Consider the following 21377-nt stretch of genomic DNA (forward strand, 5'->3'; position numbering starts at 1 on the left):
TCGAACCATGCTGTATTTAGCATTAGTTGAATATGATCTGCTCAGGATCTTCTCAGTTTTAACAGTACTTCCTTAGGAAGATCTTTTCTGATCCCTAGATTAGGGTCAGATACCCTGCTATCACTCTTATATCACCTCTTAATCTTCTGTCATAGCAAAACATACTTGTTTAATTATCTGCTTTTGTGATGGCATATCTTATGTTGTCACAGATTTTCTAGCACAGTATCTGACACATAGAAGATGTTTAATATTTTCTACATGAAGAAATAAATATAGAAAGGGAGATAGATGTTAAGATAACTCTTAAAGAATGAGTACCTATTTTGTTTACAATAAGAGAGTAAATATTGCATATATAAATCATATTTGCCTACATATGATTTTCCATTCAGGTCTGTCATTGTATACATACAGCCAAAATACCAAACCCTTTGAACATGTGCAGTTCGAGGCAATAATTTCTCTAAGAGCATAATGTAGATCAGGCTACTAAAGAAGACTAATTTCTTTCTACAAATAAAAATTGGATATATTTAAGGTATAATAATTTCCCCTAGATTTATTGAGATATAATTGACCTATAACATTGTGTAAGTTTAAGGTGTACAACATGTTAATTTGATACACTTATATATTGCAAAATAATTACCACCATCGTGTAACTTTCAAGTATATAATACAATATTATTAACTATAATCACTATCCTGTTTAGATCTCTAGAACTTACTCATCTTATAACTGGAAGTTTGTACTTTTGACCAACATCTCCCTTATGCCCCTACCCCTCAGCCTCTTAAAGAAGCCCACTTTTTAAGACCCATTTTGACTAGTCTCCATGATAATACAAATTATGCTCACATGCTCATCAAATGTTGTGAGTGGAAATTTATACTGGTTCGTAATTAGTCTACACTTACCTGAAACATTTTCTGTATAGCACTTTAGCTATCATTAAATTTCATTTAGTTTATATCACAGGTATATAAATAAAGCATTCATAGGTATATAAAGAAAATATCCATTAATTCAGGCTATACATAATGCAAAGAGTGTTTTAGGGTAATATATTGTACTTGGTGTCCCAATTTTGCATTCAATTAAATATATTATAATTTTAGTCTTTGTTTTATTTCTAAAACATAATCTTTTATCACATGGTAAAGAGAAAGTATTTACATTTATAATTTTAGAGGATATTGGTTTTCTGTTATCAGACTACTTTATTAATCTTAAAATTCCTTGATTCTACTCTTTTGTGGAAAAGAAAGCATTACAAGAACCCTGATGAACACAAATAAGATGCAATGAAAAATCACAATAAAAATGCCAATAATGTAGGTTTATTTCCTAGATTTAGATTTAACCATGCAGTTTTGGAATTTGATAATAGCATGTTGCCTTTTGCATATTAAACTCTGTAGGAGATATTATACCTTTTATAATAGTGTAAAAGTTATTTTGACTTGAAGCATGTTGTTCTGAAGAATATGAAATAAAAATGAAGTTCATGAGAATTAAAAAAGTGAATATGCATTTACCTATTTATCTATCTACTGTTATACACAATTATCAAAGATTGCCAGAATAAAAACTGATCATTTTTAGGGACTTCTATTTTGATGGGTTGGATGAGTGATGATACACATGGTTTGGAGGGAAGAGTCCTTTTTTAGAGTATAATTTTGCTTGTTAAATCATTAAAGCTTAGTCATGTATGGAGAAAACTGCCTAATAATTATGAACTAACATTTTGACATGGCATTTGCAACAGATACATTAGACACTTAATTAAATAGAATGTTGCTTATTTTTAAAGGAATGACAAAAAAAATCAAACTTTCCTTGGCATGTGAAATCTTTATATTATCAGAAGTGGGAAATCTGAAAGATGTGGTTCATTCTCTGTTTGGATGATGCAGAATTGCTCTAAGCAGTAAGCTTACTGTTTTCAGACAGCATTAGCAGCTTCAGCAAATACAACTGTGTCATCCTCCCTTAATACGCAGTGTTTGTAACTGCAAAGGGGAGATGATAAACAGCATATGAGATCTGATATCTTCATGATGACTTAAACAGATACTGATGGACAGATCTGCTGTTTGATGTTTTCTTCACTAGCCCTGAAGATGCTGAGACATAGAGATGGCTGTGATTATCTTTTGTAAGACAGGAAATGCAATCTTTAGGGGTCTCTGGAAATAGAAAGGTTATGCAGTCTGGAACCTGTGAGCCTTTTCAATCTCTAAGTCATCAGGTATGACATCATGAATTATGATTATACCATTAGATTATAGAGTTATTGCTTTTTCTAGCTCTTAGTCATTTACAACATATTAATCAATGTAATTGTTTATTATTAGATTTTCCTTAGGATATTTGAACAAGTAATATTTATAGTACTAGACACCAGTTAAACAATATGAATTTTAGAAATGTGTGTGTGTTTAAGTTTGTGTTTACTGTAGCTTTTTATGGGGAAGTGGGAGGTAAGGAAATAGATTCTTTGTATGTGATTAAGGGCAAGGTTTTAGGCTCTACAGATTTTTCCAGATTAAACCTGAATACAGTCAAATTGCATCTTTTATTTCAAATGATGAAAATAGCATAAATTGTTCAAACTTATAAGGATACACCATAGCTAGCTGCTTGTATATAGTGACATATTAAAAATTTTTATCTGGGATTACTTAAGCATAGAAATAGATGTTGCTACCATCGTACTGTGCAACCACACAGCAACCCAAGTGTGATGAGTAGAATTATGTTTATCAGCATCTGAGCTATTTTCCTGAAATTTGTATTTTAGTATCTAAACTGTTTTAGAAGGCATTACTTTTAATCATTTCTCAGATCTATTGAAATAATTATGCTCTTTGTCCTCTTAATGTAGAGATCTGCTAAGGCATTGCTTATAGATTAAAGTAGATGATAAATCTGTTTTTTGTTTTGGTTTGGTTTTTTACACAGAAATCTGGTGACATATAAGCCTGTTTAATGTTTTTGACCCAGAGATATTCTACATTTGTTTACTTTCATTTTCAAAATGGAAAGACTTGACTACATTAAACATGTTAACTACAAAGAGTAGAAAATCATCACAGCAAAGAATTTGGATTTATATATCTATTTTATGCTGAAACTCTGCTATTTATTTTAAACCATTTTCCCCTATCATGTTTAATTTTGTTTGTTATAGCATGTCCTCAGAATTACATGCTTGGGTAAGAAACTGTGCCTCTGTTTGACATTCAGATTTTGAAGGAAATTTATTTTATTTTTTTATGTTATAATATTTCTGCCTCAGTATTAGGGGACTTGGCAGATACTTGACAAGGCATTCCATATTAAATGAGCAAAATGAGAGAAAATGTTGCAGCATTTCTCAGCAGAAAGACAGTTTTGTCTTCGTGATTCCATAGCTCGATTAGAATTTAATGGCTCATCAGGGTAAAATGATGTATTAAATATGAATATATTTATCAAAAGACTGAAGTGGAAGTCTGAAACAGTGATTTGATTCAGTTAAGGGGTCAGTTTCTCCTTTTTAATTAAAAGCACACTAAAAATTATACCTACTGATATTGGCGATAATTTATATGTTATTCAGGCTACTTAGTCAGCTTAGATTCTTATTAGCAGGGAAGACTGCCATATTCTTAAGCTTGATTAGCTTTGGAATGATTTGAATATACCTTTTAGTTGCTACAAAACCTGTTTAATCTGTTAGAATTTATTTCCAGTATTTGCATGTATTAGTCACTATGAGTACATTCTGTTTCTTGGCATTGCTTTGGGATTCCTCTAGGTATTGGTTTCACAACATTTTGCTAGATTTTTCACTGTATTTGTGACCTTTCAAGAGAACCAAACCATAAAAATTCTTAGTTACCTTCTTCAGTGGCACTTAAATGAGGATATCTCAATAATTCTGTAAGGTGAAAAAAATTACTGTCTTAGAGTTATTTCTTTTACAAAGTGGAGAAAAATTTCTCTCTGTTGCTATGTCAAAATATATAACATTAAAAAGTTAGGATTGATTAAAATGTCACAGACATTTAATGTAATGTCAACCTTTTTCCTGTACAGCAAGATGATCTTGACCTTTTGAATGGTGAAATTGATTGTATATCTGCTCAGTAACAATTGGTCATCTTCTTTTTGCAATGGTTGCCTCTATCTGTACCATTTTATACATGCATTTCATTACATATTGTAAAGGTTTCTGAAGGTAAGCTGTCTGTAAACAACTATTTGAGTAATTGTTCAATTGTAAACAACTATTTGAGTAATTTGAGTAATTGTGAAATATGATCATTTGCACAATACTGTATTTGGTTTTGTGAGGAGAATACAGAAAAGAAAGAGTTGTTTCCTGCTTTCAAGATTATGAGAAAATGTACATAATGAGCTATGTTCACATTTTGAATTGACTTTTCAAAAGTGGTATGCTACAGTCAGTTTTAATTTAATTTATAAATTGGTGAATCTCAGGATGAGTTCCATATAATTCTTTTTTTCCTCATGTAAATCTCTTGATATTAGAGAAATAAAAGATTGGGTCAAACTGTATAACCAAGCATTTTGTAATTTTGATAACTGCATTAACTTCTTTTATAACACGTTAAATTCTTTTTATTAGGGCAGTATAAACTGTGAATAAATAAAATAACATTGTAAGTTTTATAAGGCATAGTTTTCAATTCGAGAGTGAAGGGAGATCTAGCCCATTGGCAGGAGGCAGAAGCAGGTACCCCAAGAATCAGCTCAAAACAGGGATGTGACCAATCCAGTGTAATTCAAGGCTAGGCATAGGTCATTACGTATTATGGAAGGGGGTTTCGATTTAGTAGGGATTAAACTTTGGAAATAAGGAGTAGCAAGTTTGGAGTGTTTAATGCTAGGTAGGTCATTTATGCAGTACTTTGAATAAACTGGGGAGGGTAGGATTCACCTTAGGCTCTGAGGAAGAGGACTGGGAGGAACTAGTAGGGAAGTAGCCCTTAACCAGCGGGCTGTTAGACATCCAAGCACTACTCTCTTCTCTTTCGTATCAGTGTGCTGGCTGAAAGTAACAGGGAGGTGGGTAGAGCAGATGCAAAAACCTTGTTTCCCTAGAATCCTAGACTGGCACATGCTGCCCAATAGTGCCTGTTTTCTTGGATTAGAGCAATAGAAAATTGATTTACAAATTCTTCTGGTTTGTATAGTATGGTAGTTTAGCATCCAGACTGCCGCGTTCGCTAGGTTCAAATCTTAGCTACAGCACTTACCAGCTGTGTGATCATGGGCAAGTTATTTAACCTTTCTGGGTATCAGTTTCCTCAGATGTGATATAGGGATAGTAATGGTGCCTACCTCAAAGAGTTGTGAGGATCAAGCAAGTTAATGTATATAAAGTACCTCTAAGAGTACTGGTACATACTAAGCACATTACTGCCAACATTATTTATTGGCAGACATTATTATGTACACTCTTAGAGCTAGGATGGGCTATTGGTAATGGTCGTCATGAGTTTAATTTTGATCTCTCTCCCTCACTCTTCTTATCAAGTAAGAAATTCAGTCAAAAACACGTGGTACACTGAAATAAAGATGGTTATAAAAATGCAAACAAGAAAAACATGCTACATCTGACTAAATTCTAATATTGACTGACTATAAGAATAGTGACTTGATGAAAAATTTTGTTTAAAGTTATTTTGCACCTGCTTACTAGCCTGATTTAAACTTTTATTCAGATCCTATGTGTATAGATCCTTTGCCTTCCTATATTATACCAACTACTTCATTACAGGAAAATTACTGGCTCTTTGGGAAAACTTAACGGCAATGTCAAGTCTTCTTCAGTAACAGTTGGAGATTAAAATTAAGGAGTAAAATCAAGGTTTAAATAAAATAATAGACAAGTTATATAGCTTAAGTTTAATGATCTGAGTTATTTTTTAAATCATAAAAAATGTCTTCGACAGAAACTTCACTGAAATTTATACTCAGCTTGTTTTAGTAATGAAAAAAAAAATTATTTATTTATTTATTTATTTATGGCTGTGTTGGGTCTTCATTGCTGCACGCGGGCTTTTTCTAGTTGCCGCGAGCAGGGGCTACTCTTCGTTGCACTGCGCGGGCTTCTCATTGCGGTGGCTTCTCTTGTTGCGAAGCGCGGGCTCTAGAGCGCAGGCTCAGTAATTGTGGTGCACGGGCTTAGTTGCTCCGTGGCATGTGGGATCTTCCCAGACCAGGGCTCAAATCCGTGTCCCCTGCATTGGCAGGCGGATTCTTAACCACTGTGACGCCAGGGAAGTCCCTAGTAATTTTATTTGTTAATGAAAATTTTTATTCTAGATGAAAGACTAAAATGAAATATGCTATAAATACAATGCTATATATGAATAAGACAATTCAAGTTCCTGTTTGATAGAGTATACTGTTTTGAATTGCTGATGTTATTTAATGTAAAAACATCAATTTGCTTAAAAATTGCCAAGCTCCTAAGTACAAGTGTGTAATTTGATATTTGGATGAAATCTAAGTCTAAATCTTAAATAATCTTAAGTGTTACATTTTGTGACATTTTTTCATTTTAATTCTCTTCTCTTGAGCAATTTTCTCAGTGTGCAGCTATTTCCCCAAATTGGCACACAGTCAGTCAAATCTCAGCACAATGCAATTTGTTAAAACAAACAAAAAACCAAACATACAAAACCCTACAGTGTTCCAGTAAGCACAGTACTGGGCAAGGATATAAAGACCAATGGGTCCCTGCTTTCAGGAATTCATAGGTAGTGAATTGTAAACACTAAATACAAGTAACTATAACAGAATGTGGAAAGCAGTGAGTGCCACAGAGATTCAAAAGAGATATGAAAGAAGCATAAATTATTCTGCTATGAGTTCAGTGGGCAGAATATTTCAAGCTGAGTGGGGAGAGAAGGAGATAAGCTAGATGGGGAGTTGGGGAAGTATGGTAAGGTAGCATCTGAGTTAGACCTTGAAGAGTGGCCAAGATAGGGAAAAGGTCATTTTGGGCAGAGGAACAACAAGAGTAAAAGTTGGGAGACAGAAAGCAAATAATATGTTTGAGTAGTACGGAATAGTTCATTTTGGCTTATAACCTGGTGGGGTGATTCAAACTATCACAGGAAAGATTTGTTGGGACCAGATAATGCAGAATCTTGAGTGTTAGATTATGATTACTAAACTGAGAACATTTCTGTGCTGAACTACTTATTCTTGGGAGAAAATAAAATAAAAAAACAAAAGAACAGTACCTATATTTTGCAGTCATTTTCAGAGCTCTAACTCTCTTGAGACTTTGAAAATGAAAATTAAATTCCTGAGTAGATTTAGTAGTTAGTAGACAAGGTAGGGGGTAGAAGCAAAATGAAGGATTTTAATAAAATTCTCTATCAAAGTTGCACGTGAGAGCATTTCTCAGTCTATCCACAACCACTCAAAAGTCCTACATTTCAGATCCTAAGAGACCTCCTGCTTGTCCCTGATGTAAACTCTATTTTATTGGTAGGTAATCAGATTTAGCTTTGGCTTTATTTTTGACATTTCCTAGACCAAGGACAATCTAGAGGGATCATTTTAATACAATGAATATGCATGTCACTATGGTGAATATTTGGATAATAAGGACTTTGTCTTAGGAAAAATTGGAAGGAGAAATTGCTATTTATAACCATGGAAGTTACAGGGATATCTAAGCTTTGCTCTTTGCTAATATAGCAATGATAAAGTAAACTGTCATTGCTAATGCCTTTAATATCACCCTTAAATCTTCTACTCCACACACCAGAATTTAGTCAGTATTGTGTGAGGTTAGTAAAAAAGCTGGGTAACATCCAAGAGCAGATTTCCTTTAGGTGTGACATCTGGGATGTGACTTTTGTTATCAGGAGGATGATATTTGTGCATGGGAATTGTGAAAAAATTGGAATTGAATCCTCTCATTTAGTACATCATCCATATAAAGTATGTCAGAAATAAACTAATGGAATTCCACAAGTGTGAGTAAAAATGAAGCCAGACAGAATTGCTCTTCTGGCCCTTTATTTAGAGCAATAGCAGATCCATATAATTGAGAGTACTCTCTTTCTTTCTGTAGAAGTCTGCATTATTTGAAAAAGCCATTTTTCTAGAAGTTCTTGTGAAGTTGTTTTTATTAATCCTGTGACTTCACATTGCCTGCGAAATAGCCATACATATGGTAGGGGCCCAATAAGTTTTCAATACTTATTTTAGAATCATAGATCCATTTCTGGGAGAAACTTTGGAGAACATTGGGCTTTGGGTTGCTTTAAAACTTTTGAACACTTTTTACCTTAGAAAACAGATAAGAGACATTTACTGAAATGATCCTTTCCTTATCCCAAGCCTTTTTAAAAATGATAATACAGGAATATAAGTAAGTTAAAAAGGTAATTGAATATTCTTTTATCAAACTTCTTTTTATAAAAGGCAACAGAACCTAGTTTCAATGAAGTACATTGCAAAATGTGCTGCATATAAATGGATGCCATCTATTTCTAGCCATTCCTTTCTTTCTAAATTTTATTCAAACTCATAATAATTTATTGAGTCTATTGTGTAGTATGGAGGGAAGCAGTAGAGCGCAGTAGTTAAGAGCTCAAGTTAATAGAGCTGGATTTGCTTCTTTAGACCCCATATCCTCCACTTACAGACAGTATTTATCTTAGTAATGTTAACTCACCTCTCTTTCTCAATACTGTCATCTGTAAAATGAGGGTACTAATGTGCTAATCTCTAGGCTTGTAATGAAAATCAATTGAATTAATGAATTAATGTAAGTAAATTGCTTCAAACAGTGACTAGCTTAACAAATATTAGTTATTATAATTACTCCCCACTGGACTAGGTAAAGTTGAGGAGAAAGCTACAAAAGATAAACAAATACATTATAGTATATGTAAAGTATCACCTGTATATGTATATAAATATAAAATACATACACACACAAACACATACATATGTAGTACATATGTATGTATACATACACACGCATTATACTTTAATTATATATAGTATACTAAAAAGAAACTAAACAACTTGCCTAAGATCAAAATTGCCAGCAAAGGATAGGATGATATGGGGTTCAAACCAGGAGGTCTAGCTCTACAGCTCTTGCTCTTAACCACTGTGTTATACTGCTTAAGGTTATATACATTCAAATGAGATACTAGATAGCCTTGTATAAGTTAGTATATTCTAAATACAAAATTGAGATGAGAGACATCAAGGTAAACTGAAAGTGCTGTGGAAGACTTCATGTAAGAGGCGTGATGACTTTCATCTGACACATTCTTTTTGATTTCTCTTCCACTACAAATAACATGTATAAAGTCTTTAGCACAGTTTCTACCATAGGTAATAAATTATAGTTGTTGTTATTATTATCACAATCTTTCTGATAATTGCTTCTAAATCTCCCCTAATTGGTGCAATGTGCTGTTTGAAAACCATAAATCTAATCTATGCTCATGACTTAAATTACCCATCAGTGATTCTTAACTGTAATTATGCATCAAAATCAAATGTTTAGCTTTTTAAAAACATTGATGCCCCAGGCTTATTTCAGAAGTACTAAATAAAGTCTATGGATTTTTAGCCCAGGCTTCTATATTTACAAAAAGCTTTCCAAGTGAATCTGATGGGCTGCCAAAATTGAGAAATGCTGCTTTACATGGTGGTGAATTGCAAATCTATAGCTTAAATCTACATCTTAACCTCTATCTAGTGTTCCAGACTGCATCTCTGCTCATTTACCTCATCAATATCTCAAACTTGGTATGCCCCAAGCAAAACATTATTTTATCTTCAAACCCTCTTTGTCTTTCCTAGCATGATGACCTAGTAATAATTTTCAACTTTTTAATCCAACCATAGGTCCAATTACTCACTAAGTTATATAGATTCTTTCTTCCAAGGAGTCCAAAATTTACCTTTTCTTTCCATTCCCCATTGTCTTGATCTCAATGTAAGTTCACGTTCATTTCTCACCTGGACTACTGTAGTCATTTCTTTATTGGTATTTCTTTTTTCTTCCCATTGCTCATCTCCAAAGCAACCTATTCACTCCTCAGCTACCAGAGTATTCTTTCTGAAATGGAAACCAAGAACAGGCATTTGCCTACTTAAACTCATTCTAAGGCTCCCCATTACCTTCATGATAATTTTCAGAGTTCAGATAAGTGAGAACATACAATATTTATCTTTCCCTGTGTGACTTATTTCACTTAGCATAATGTCCTCAAGGTCCATCCATGTTGTTGCAAATGGCAGGATTTCCTTCTTTCTCATGGCTAAATAATATTCCACTGCATTTGTTTTATTCATTCATCTGTTGATGTACACTTAGGCTGTTTCCATATTTTGGATATCGTCAATAATGTGGCAACGAACATGGGAGTGCAGACTTCTCTTTGAGATAGTTATTTTATTTCCTTCAAATACTTACCCAGAAGCGGTACTGCTAGATCATATGGTAGTTCTATTTTTAATTTTTTGAGGAATGAGGAAGTGACATTTAAACTTAGCCATTTTTAGTTAAACTTAGTCTAAATTCTACTAGTTAGAGAGAGACAGCCTCTCTCAAATCTTTTAAAATGCTATTCTCTTTGCCTATAATGCCTTTGGTCCCTCATTTCTCTTGTTTTTGCCTGGCTAACTCTCTCTTATATCTCAAGATTTATTTAGATTAAGCATTACCTCCTTTTGAAACATCCCCTCATCTCTTCAGAGTGAATTAGGTGTTTTTTCTATATCTTCTTCTGGATCCTAGTATTTACCTTAAATGAAGCACAATACATGCTGTACTGAAGTCATTGATTTTCCTGTCTTGACTGTGAACTGCTTAAAGGCAAAGTTAGTGTCTTTTACTTTTTTCAAGCCAGCACTAATATTGTTCCTGGCACATTGTAACTACTTAATAAATTTTTGTTGAATATCAAAATGGGTAATGAGTATGAAACGTTCATGGAAACATATGGCTTAGGTCACTTTGGACACCATTGGGAATTCATAGTAGCTGAGGTGTATAAGCATGGTTGGACCAGACTTTGAAGTGTTTAAAGGTTAAATTAAGGAATTTTAGATTTTATACTTAACTAATATAATATCATTGCAGTATAGCATATTGATTAAGAGTATTGACCTGCCGGGACTTCCCTGGTGACACAGTGGTTAAGAATCACTTGCCAGTGCAGGGAACACGGGTTCGATCCCTGGTCGGGGAAGATCCCACGTGCCACGGAGCAACTAAGCCCATGCGCCACAACTACTGAGCCTGCGCTCTAGAGCCCGCAAACCACAACTACTGAGCCTGTGTGCCACAACTACTGAAGCCCCCGTGCCTAGAGCCCGTGCTCGGCAACAAGCGAAGCCACCGCAATGAGAAGCCCGCGCACTGCAATGAAAAGTAGCCCCCGCTCGCCCCAACTAGAGAAAGCCCCCGCGCAGCAACGAAGATGCAGTGCAGCCAAATATAAATAAATAAATAAATAAATAAATAAATATTAAAAATAAAAGTATTGACCTACCTTCAAACCCCGCCTATGCCTCTTAATAGCTAAGGGTTCCTGGGAAAGTTTCTTAGCCCCTTTAAGTCTCAGAATACTCAACCATTTTGAAGAATTTTAATGAGTAACAGTATGTAAAGTTCTAGCACTGTACCTGGCAGGTTGTAAGCCTTACAATGTTACTTATTATTATTATTGCAATTGTATGCAACATTGAGAAAAATCAGACAGCTAAAGGACTAACAGTTTCAGAATGTAGAGTTAAAATTATCCAATGATTGACCATTCAGCTGGCAATCAGAAAACCAGAATTTTAGTTCTCGTTCTATCTCTGCTATTGGCTTACTGTAAAGCTTGAATGTATCTCAGTTTCCTCATACAAAAAAGTATGTTAATGCTTTTAATGTATGTTAATGCAAAAGTAGTAGTGTTAATGCTTTCCTCACCAGGATGTTGTAATCGTTTGAGATGTCTAAAGAAAATAAACTGTTAAATTATAAAGGGTGGGAATCTATATTCTTTGAAGTCGCTGATATCATCATGCTTTCGTACAAGCTGTGCCACCATTTGCCTGGAATGTTCTTCTTATTCACCTTGATAATCGTATTTTTCCTTTAAGACTCCATTTAAGCATCAGTTATTGGGTTTAGGTGGTCATTTATATATCCCTTAGAATACTAAGCCTACTTCTGGTATAACATTTACCATGTATAACATTTGAAAAAACACCTACTTGTATGTCTTCTCCTGTAGAATGTAAAATTCTAGAAGGCAAGTGTGTCTTATAATTCAGTATTCCCACTGAATTATACTATTTTTATAAATAACTATAATTATTTACTAATAATTTAACATGTGCCAGAATCTGCTAGTACAGATTCTGGCACATGTTAAATTATTAGTAAATATTAACTCAAAGAATGGATTATGTTATATAAATTTAAGAATACTGAAGTATGTTTTAAAGCAGCAAAAATGTTTCTAAAGCTCATTCAGAGGTTGTTTGCTGTGAACTGGAGATTAGAAAATGTGGTAATAGTTACAATGAACTATAATAGTAGCAGAATAAATATTAACAATAGAATAATAGCAAGAAGAAAATATTACCCTGGTAGATATTTTCTGAAAATATAGCAAAGATGAAGGAAAATCAGGAGACTTTAGGTAAAACTACCAGGTAGAATACACCCAGCTACATTTCCTTTCTCCCAGAATCCTATTAAAGAGACAATTAATGGTATTTCTAACCTTTTCTCTATACCAAAACTAAATTAGGGTGGGGAAAATGGGAGAGGAAAAAAAACAGTGACAAAACTTTGTGAGCAAAACAGCAGAAGGAAAATGTCAAGTGACTTGGCTAACTGAGAAAACAGAATTGTAAACTAGCATTGGCAAAAGCTGAGAACCAACACAATTTATACTGAAGCATCCTGAAAGGCACCAGATACCTCTGAAGGAGAGAATCAAGCTACTAAAGTAAAAAGTATTGAATTAAAATTCAGTCACATTTCCGGATCATCTTTCTCCTTTACTTCAGTCAACTAGGCAAATATCCCACCTCTACTCCAGCAGTGGACTGGAGAGGGGAAAATAGACTCTCTTTGGATTGAGTAACCCAGGAACAGATAAGTTCATAAAGCACCATATTAAAAACTTCAGTAAGAATACTGTGATCCCAACTCTCTTCCTCTATTTTGCTCCTAGAAAGCTGGCAGCCAGGCGTTCATCTGCCAGGCAGGATAATGGAAGATCCAACTGGACTCAACAAGCTCAGGAGGAAGGTCCCAGACACATTGACATCAGGGTTTCCCAAAGAAACAGCCAAATCAAATCACTTTACAATATGCTCAAAGTTGACAAGCCCTATCCAAATACTCAGGGCTTCCAATTAGCTTTTTGGTTTCATACTTTTAAATATGAGCACAAAACCAAAAACCATAAAACCTCTGAGGAAATCTTCTAACATAAAAGATAGAGGCCAGTGTTTTTTTTTGGATTTGATATCAAAAACAAAGGTAACAAAAGCAAAAATAAACAAGTGGAACTACATCAAATTAAAAGGCTGCTTCATAGCAAAGGAAACCATCAACAAAATAAAGAGGCAACCTACTGAATGGGAGAAAATATTTGCATATCATATATCTGATAAGGGGTTAATATCTAAAATATGTAAAGAACTCATACAACTCAATAGCCAAAAGACAATCCTATTAAAAAATGGGCAGAGCACCTGAATAGACATTTTTTCCAAAGAAAATATGTGGACAGCCAACAGGTACATAAAAAGATGCTCACTAATTATCAGGGAAATGCAAATGAAAACCACAATGAGACATCACCTCACACCTGTTAGAATGGCTGTTATCAAAAAGCCAAGAAGTGACAAGTGTTGTAGAGGGTGTGGAGAAAAGGGAACCCCTATGTGTGCTGTCGGTGGGAATGGAAATTGGGGCAGCCACTATGAAGACTCCTCAAAAAGAGAACTACCAAATGATCCAGCAATTCCACTTCTGGGTATTTATCCAAAGAAAACAAAAGCACTAACTCAAAAAGATATATATATCTATATAGATAAATATATATAGATCGATCTATCTCTGTATATCTATCTATATAGATATATATATATCTCCATCCTAATGTTCATTGCAGTGTTATTTACAATAGCCAAGATATGGAAACAACCTAAGTGTTCATTGACAGATGAACAGATAAAGAAAATGTGGTGTATGTATTGTACAGGCAGTGGAATATTATTCAACCGTAAAAAAGAATGAAATGAACTCTTGCCATTTGCAACAACGTGGGTGGAACTTGAGGGCATTATGCTAAGTGAAATAAGCCAGACAGAAAGACAAATACCATATGATTCAATAATGAATTAATTATACATATATAATTATTTTTATTTACAATCCCTATTTTGCATATGAGGCACAAAGAACTTGTGCAAAGTCACATGGCTAAGTAAGTAGTAAGTGCCATAGCTGGATATGAACCCTGGAGGTCTGGTTTTAGAGATCTTATTAGGCACCACTCTGCTTCCTCTTATCTTAGTGCCTATTGATAGCACGAATTTAATAAACGAGAGCTGTTTATAGTATAAGACTAGCTATAAATTAGTTTTGGCTGTTTCTATTAGATACTAAGTAGAGGAGGAAATTAATCACATATTTCTTTTTTTTTAATTGTGATACAACTTTTACACACTATTTTCAAACTTGCAAAATAATACACCATGTTTTTGTGGATATTTACATATGTGGTAAAAGTGTAAAAACATACATGGAGATAACGTGTGTACTGGCTATTTTTTTTATGCATCTTTTTTGGAGTATAATTGCTTTACAATGTTGTGTTCATTTCTGCTGTACAACAAAGTGAATCAGCTATATGCATACATATATCCCCATATCCCCTCCCTCTTGAGCCTCCCTCCTGCCCTCCCCTCCCTATCCCACCCCTCTAGGTGGTCACAAAGCACCGAGCTGATCTCCCTGTGCTATGCAGCAGCTTCCCACTAGCTATCTATTTTACATTTGGTAGTGTATATATGTCAATGCTACTCTCTCAGTACATCCCAGCCTCTGCTTCCTGCCCTGTGTCCTCAAGTCCATTCTCAACATTGTCATCTTTATTCCTGCCCTACCACTAGGTTCATCAGTACCATTTTTCTAGATTCCATATATATGCGTTAGCATACAGTATTTGTTTTTCTCTTTCTGAATTACTTCACTCTGTATGACAGGCTCTAGATCCATCCACCTCACTACAAACAATTTCGTTCCCTTTTATGGCTGGGTAATATTCCATTGTATACATGTGCCACATCTTTATCCATTCATCTGTCGATGGACATTTAGTTTGTTTCCATATTCTGGCTATTGTAAATAGTTATGCAATGAATATTGTGGTAAATGTATCTTTTTGAATTATGTTTTTCTCAGGGTATATGCCTGAGTAGTGGTATTGCAAGGTCATATGGTAGTTCTATTTTTAGTTTTTTAAGGAACCTCCATACTGTTCTCCATAGTGGCTGTATCAGTTTACATTCCCACCAACAGTGCAAGAGGGTTCCCTTTTCTTCACACCCTCTCCAGCATTTATTGTTTCCAGATTTTTTGATGATGGCCATTCTGACTAGTGTGAGGTGATACCTCAATGTGGTTTTGATTTGTATTTCTCTGATGATTAATGTTGTTGAGCATCTTTTCATGTGTTTGTTGGCCATCTGTATGCCTTCTTTGGAGAAATGTCTATTTAGGTCTTTCACACATTTTTGGATTGGGTTGTTTGATTTTTTGATATTGAGCTGCATGAGCTGTTTGTATATTTTGGAGATTAATCCTTTGTCAGTTGTTTCATTTGCAAATATTTTCTCCCATTCTGAGGGTTGTCTTTTCATCTTGTTTATGGTTTCTTTTGCTGGGCAAAAGCCTTTAAGTTTCATTAGGTCCCATTTATTTAGTTTTGTTTTTATTTCCATTACTTTAGCAGGTGGGTTAAAAAGGATCTTGCTGTGATTTATGTCATAGAGTGTTCTGCCTATGTTTTCCTCTAAGAGTTTTATAGTGTCTGGCCTTACATTTAGGTCTTTAACCCATATTGAGTTTATTTTTGTTTTGTATGGTGTTAGGAAGTGTTCTTTAATCCATATTGAGTTTATTTTTGTTTTGTATGGTGTCAGGGAGTGTTCTAATTTCATACTTTTACATATATCTGTCCAATTTTCCCAGCACCACTTATTGAAGAGGCTGTCTTTTCTCCACTGTATATGCTTGCCTCCTTTATCAAAGATAAGGTGACCATATGTTCATGGGTTTATTTCTGGGCTTTCTATCCTGTTCCATTGATCTATATTTCTGTTTTTGTGCCATTACCATACTGTCTTGATTATTGTAGCTTTGTAGTATAGTCTGAAGTCAGGGAGCCTGATTCCTCCAGCTCCATTTTTCTTCCCTCAAGATTGCTTTGGCTATTTGGGGTCTTTTGTGTTTCCATACAAATTGTAAAATTTTTTGTTCTAGTTCTGTGAAAAATGCCATTGGTAATTTGGTAGGGATTGCATTGAATCTGTAGATTGCTTTGGGGAGCATCGTCATTTTCACAATGTTGAGTCTTCCAATCCAAGAACATAGTATATCTCTCCATCTGTTTGTATAATCTTTAATTTCTTTCATCAGTGTCTTATAGTTTTCTGCATACAGGTCTTTTGCCTCCTTAGGTAGGTTTACTCCTGGGTATTTTTTCTTTTTGTTGCAATGGTAAATGGGAGTGTTTCCTTAATTTCTCTTTCTGATCTTTTGTTGTTAGTGTATAGGAAAGCAAGAGATAATTGTGCATTCCTTTTATATCCTGCTACTTTACCAAATTCATCGATTAGCTCTAGTAGTTTTCTGGTGGCATCTTTAGGATTTTCTACATATAGTAAGTATCATGTCATCTGCAAACAGTGATAGTTTTACTTCTTCTTTTCCGATGTGGATTCCTTTTATTTCTTTTTCTTTGCTGATTGCCATGGCTAAAACTTCCAAAACTATGTTGAATAATAGTGGTGAGAATGGGCAACCTTGTCTTGTTCCTGATCTTAGAGGAAATGCTTTCACTTTTTTACCATTCAGCATGATGTTGGCTGTGGGTTTGTCATATATGGCCTTTATTATGTTGAGGTAGGTTCCCTCTATGCCCACTTTCTGGAGAGTTTTTTTCATAAATGTGTGTTAAATTTTGTCAAAAGCTTTTTCTGCATCTATTGAGATTATCATATGGTTTTTATCCTCCAATTTGTTAATATGGTGTATCACATTGATGGATTTGCATATATTGAAGAATCCTTGCATTCCTGGGATAAACCCCACTTGATCATGGTGTATGATCCTTTTAATGTGCTGTTGGATTCTGTTTGCTAATATTTTGTTCAGGACTTTTGCATCTATATTCATCAGTGATATTGGCCTGTAGTTTTCTTTCTTTGTGACATCTTTGTCTGGTTTTGGTATCAGGGTGATGGTGGCCTCATAGAATGAGTTTGGGAGTGTTCCTCCCTCTGCTATATTTTGGAAGAGTTTGAGAAGGATAGGTGTTAGCTCTTCTCTAAATTTCTGTTAAAATTTGCCTGTGAAGCCATCTGGCCCTGTGCTTTTGTTTGTTGGAAGGTTTTAAATCACAGCTTCAATTTCAGTGCTTCTGATTGGTCTGTTCATATTTTCTATTTCTTCCTGGTTCAGTCTCAGAAGGTTGTGCTTTTCTCAGAATTTGTCCATTTCTTCCAGGTTGTCCATTTTATTGTCATATAGTTGCTTGTAGTAGTCTCTCATGATCCTTTGTATTTCTTTGGTATCAGTTGTTACTTCTCCTTTTTCATTTCTAATTCTGTTGATTTGAGTCTTCTCCCTTTTTTCCTGCTGTATCTGGCTAATGGTTTATCAATTTTGTTTATCTTCTAAAAGAACCCGCTTTTAGTTTTATTGATCTTTGCTATTTTTTCCTTCATTTCTTTTTCATTTATTTCTCATCTAACCTTTATGATTTCTTTCCTTCTGCTAACTTTGGGGTATTTTTTGTTGTTCTTCTTATTTCTCTAATTGCTTTAGGTGTAAGGTTATGCTGTTTATTTGAGATTTTTCTTGTTTCTTGAGGTAGGATTGTATTGCTATAAACTTCCCTCTTAGAACTGCTTTTGCTGCATCCCATAGGTTTGGGTCTACATGTTTTTATTGTCATTTGTTTCTAGGTATTTTTTGATTTCCTCTTTGATTTTTTCAGTGATCTCTTGGTTATTTAGAAGTGTGTTTTTTAGCCTTCGTGTGTTTGTATTTTTTACAGTTTTTTTTCCTGTAATTGATATTTAGTCTCATAGCATTGTGATCGGAAAAGATGCTTGATACAATTTCAGTTTACCTAGGCGTAGTTTGTGACCCAAGATGTGATCTATCCTGGAGAATGTTCCCAAGAATGTGCACTTGAGAAGAAAGTGTATTCTGTTGTTTTTGGATGGAACGTCCTATAAATATCAATTAAGTCCATCTGGTCTAATGTGTCATTTAAAGCTTGTGTTTCCTTACTTATTTTCTGTTTGGATGTTTTGTCCATTGGTGTAAGTGGGATGTTAAAGTCTCCTAATATTATTGTGTTACTGTCGATTTCCCCTTTTATTCCTGTTAGCATTTGCCTTAGGTATAGTGGTGCTCGTATGTTGGGTGCATAAATATTTATAAGTGTTGTATCTTCTTCTTGGATTGATCCTTTGATCATTATGTAGTGTCCTTCCTTGTCTCTTATAAGAGTCTTTAATTTAAAGTCTATTTTGTCTGATATGAGTATTGCTACTCCAGCTTTCTTTTGATTTCCATTTACATGGAGTATCTTCTTCCATCCCCTCACTTTCAGTGTGTATGTGTCCCTAGGTCTGAAGTGGGTCTCTTGTAGATAACATATATAGGAGTCTTGTTTTTGTATCCATTCAGCCAGTTTGTGTCTTTTGTTTGGAGCATTTAATCCATTCACATTTAAGGTAATTATCAATATGTATGTTCCTGTTACCATTTTCTTAATTGTTTTGGGTTTGTTTTTATAGCTCCTTTGTTTCTCTTGTGTTTCCTGCCTAAAGAAGTTCCTTTAGCATTTGTTGTAGAGCTGGTTTGGTGGTGCTGAATTCTCTTAACTTTTGCTTGTCTGTAAAGCTTTTGATTTCTCTGTCGAATCTGAATGAGATCCTTGCTGGGTAGAGTAATCTTGGTTGTAGGTTTTTCCCTTTCATCATTTTAAATATATCCTTCCACTCCCTTCTGGCCTGCAGAGTTTCTGCTGAAAAATCAGCTGGTAAATTTATGGGGATTCCCTTGTATATTATCTGTTGCTTTTCCCTTGCTGCTTTTAATATTTTTTCTTTGTATTTAATTTTTGATAGTTTGATTAATATGTGTTTCAGTGTGTTTCTCCTTGGGTTTATCCTGTATGGGACTCTCTGCGCTTCCTGGACTTGATTGACTATTTCCTTTCCCATGTTATTGAAGTTTTCAACTATAATCTCTTCAAATATTTTCTCAGACCCTTTCTCTTTCTCTTCTTTTTCTGGAACCCCTATAATTCAAATGTTGGTGTGTTTAATGTTGTCCCAGAGGTCTCTGAGACTGTCTTCAATTCTTTTCATTCTTTTTTCTTTATTCTACTCCTTGGCAGTTATTTCCACCATTCTATCTCCCAGGTCATTTATTCGTTCTTCTGCCTCAGTTATTCTGCTATTGATTCCTTCTAGAGTATTTTTAATTTCAGTTATTGTGTTGTTCATCACTATTTGTTTGTTCTTTAGTTCTTCTACGCCCTTGTTAATTGCTTCTTGTATTTTCTCCATTCTATTTCTGAGATTTTGGGTAATCTTTACTGTCATTACTCTGAATTGTTTTTCTGGCAGACTGCCTATTTTCTCTTCATTTGTTTGGTCTAGTGGGTTTTTACCTTGCTCCTTTATCTGCTGCTTATTTCTCTGTTTTCTCATTTTGTTTAACTTACTGTGTTTGGGGTCTCCTTTCTGCAGGCTGCAGGGTCATAGTTCCTCTACTTCTGTTGTCTGTCCGCAGTGGGTGAGGTTGGTCCAGTGGCTTGTGTAGGCTTCCTGGTGGAGGTGACTGATGCCTGTGTTCTAGCAGGTGGATTTGGATCTTGTCCCCTCTGATGGGCAGGAATGTATCTGATGGTGTATTTTGGGGTGTCTGTGAGCTTAGTATGACTTTATGCAACCTGTCTGCTAATGGGTGGTGTTGTGTTCCTGTCTTGCTAATTGTTTGGCATAAGACGTCCAGCACTGGAGCTTGCTGGCTGCTGGGTGGAGCCAGGTCTTAGTGTTGAGATGAAGACCTCTGGGAGAGCACTCACCAATTAATTTTCCACAGGGCCAGGAGTTCTTTGGTGGCCTGATGTCCTGGACTTGGCTCTCCCACCTTGGAGGCTCAGACCCAACCCCCAGGCAGAGCACCAAGCCCCTGCAAGCCACATGGCACGGAAGAAAAGGAAGCAGAAAAAACAAAACAAAAAACAAAAAAAAACACAAAAAACCCAAACAATCGAACAGACAAAACCCCAAGACAAATGGCAAAAGCAAAAATAAACAGACAAAATCATGCAAAGAAACATACACACACGCACTCACAAAAAGAAAATTAAAAAAAAGAGAGAAAACAAAGAAGAAGAGAGCAACCTTACCAATAAACAAACCCCAAAATGAAAACAAACACTAAACACTAAACTAACAAAAACATAAAACCAGACACAAATCAAATGCAGAATCACATATATTTCTAATAATTGGCGTTTGGTTCTTCTAAGTAGTGGAAAAAATTCTCACATCTCAATTATATACAAATTTAATTCAGATAATAGATAGCTTTTGGTTTTGTGAAGGGAATAAATAATTGAGGAAATTTAAGAAGTTATCCATTGAAAGTGTTATATATATTTTTACTCATTTTTATTTTTTCCTCATTTCCCATTTCAAATCTAATTCCATCTTTTCCATGTTTAAGATTTTTAATTTTCTTTCTCTGTGTCCCTTGAATTTTGACATAATTAGAAAATTTAAGAGCACAGATTTTTTTTTGGTTTGGTTTTGTCCTTTTTTAGATTTAAAGGGGAAAGTAAATAAAGTGGCCCTTCTCCTTTCACTCTCCACATTTTTGACATGTGTATAATTAGGAAAATGGCTTTGCTTAGAGTTACTATTAAATGTAATAGAAGTTAATTTTTTTAGTAAATTTCATGACTACTCAGATTTGTACCACTTTACTAATTATATGATAAAACATATCGCTAATAAACAATCACTGAGGCTAAAGAAA

General features: G+C 34.7%; 1 protein-coding gene across 7 annotated transcripts in view; it reads left to right on the top strand.

Annotated features, from left to right (window-relative positions):
* Positions 1 to 21377, top strand: part of SLC4A10 (solute carrier family 4 member 10) — a 310427-nt gene that overhangs the window by 78980 nt on the left and 210070 nt on the right. For 6 of the 7 annotated variants that reach the window (XM_057551622.1, XM_057551624.1, XM_057551628.1 and 3 more), the window contains exon 1: positions 2004 to 2258. The exons of the other annotated variant lie outside the window; for it this stretch is intronic. In XM_057551622.1, coding sequence (XP_057407605.1) covers positions 2178 to 2258 — 81 coding nt within the window. In that variant the 5' untranslated portion in view covers positions 2004 to 2177. Of the gene's footprint in view, positions 1 to 2003; positions 2259 to 21377 lie in introns of those variants that run through there. 7 annotated transcript variants of the gene reach the window in all.

The sequence above is a fragment of the Balaenoptera acutorostrata genome, chromosome 8 (genome assembly GCF_949987535.1).
Source record: "Balaenoptera acutorostrata chromosome 8, mBalAcu1.1, whole genome shotgun sequence".
Lineage (NCBI taxonomy): Eukaryota > Metazoa > Chordata > Mammalia > Artiodactyla > Balaenopteridae > Balaenoptera > Balaenoptera acutorostrata.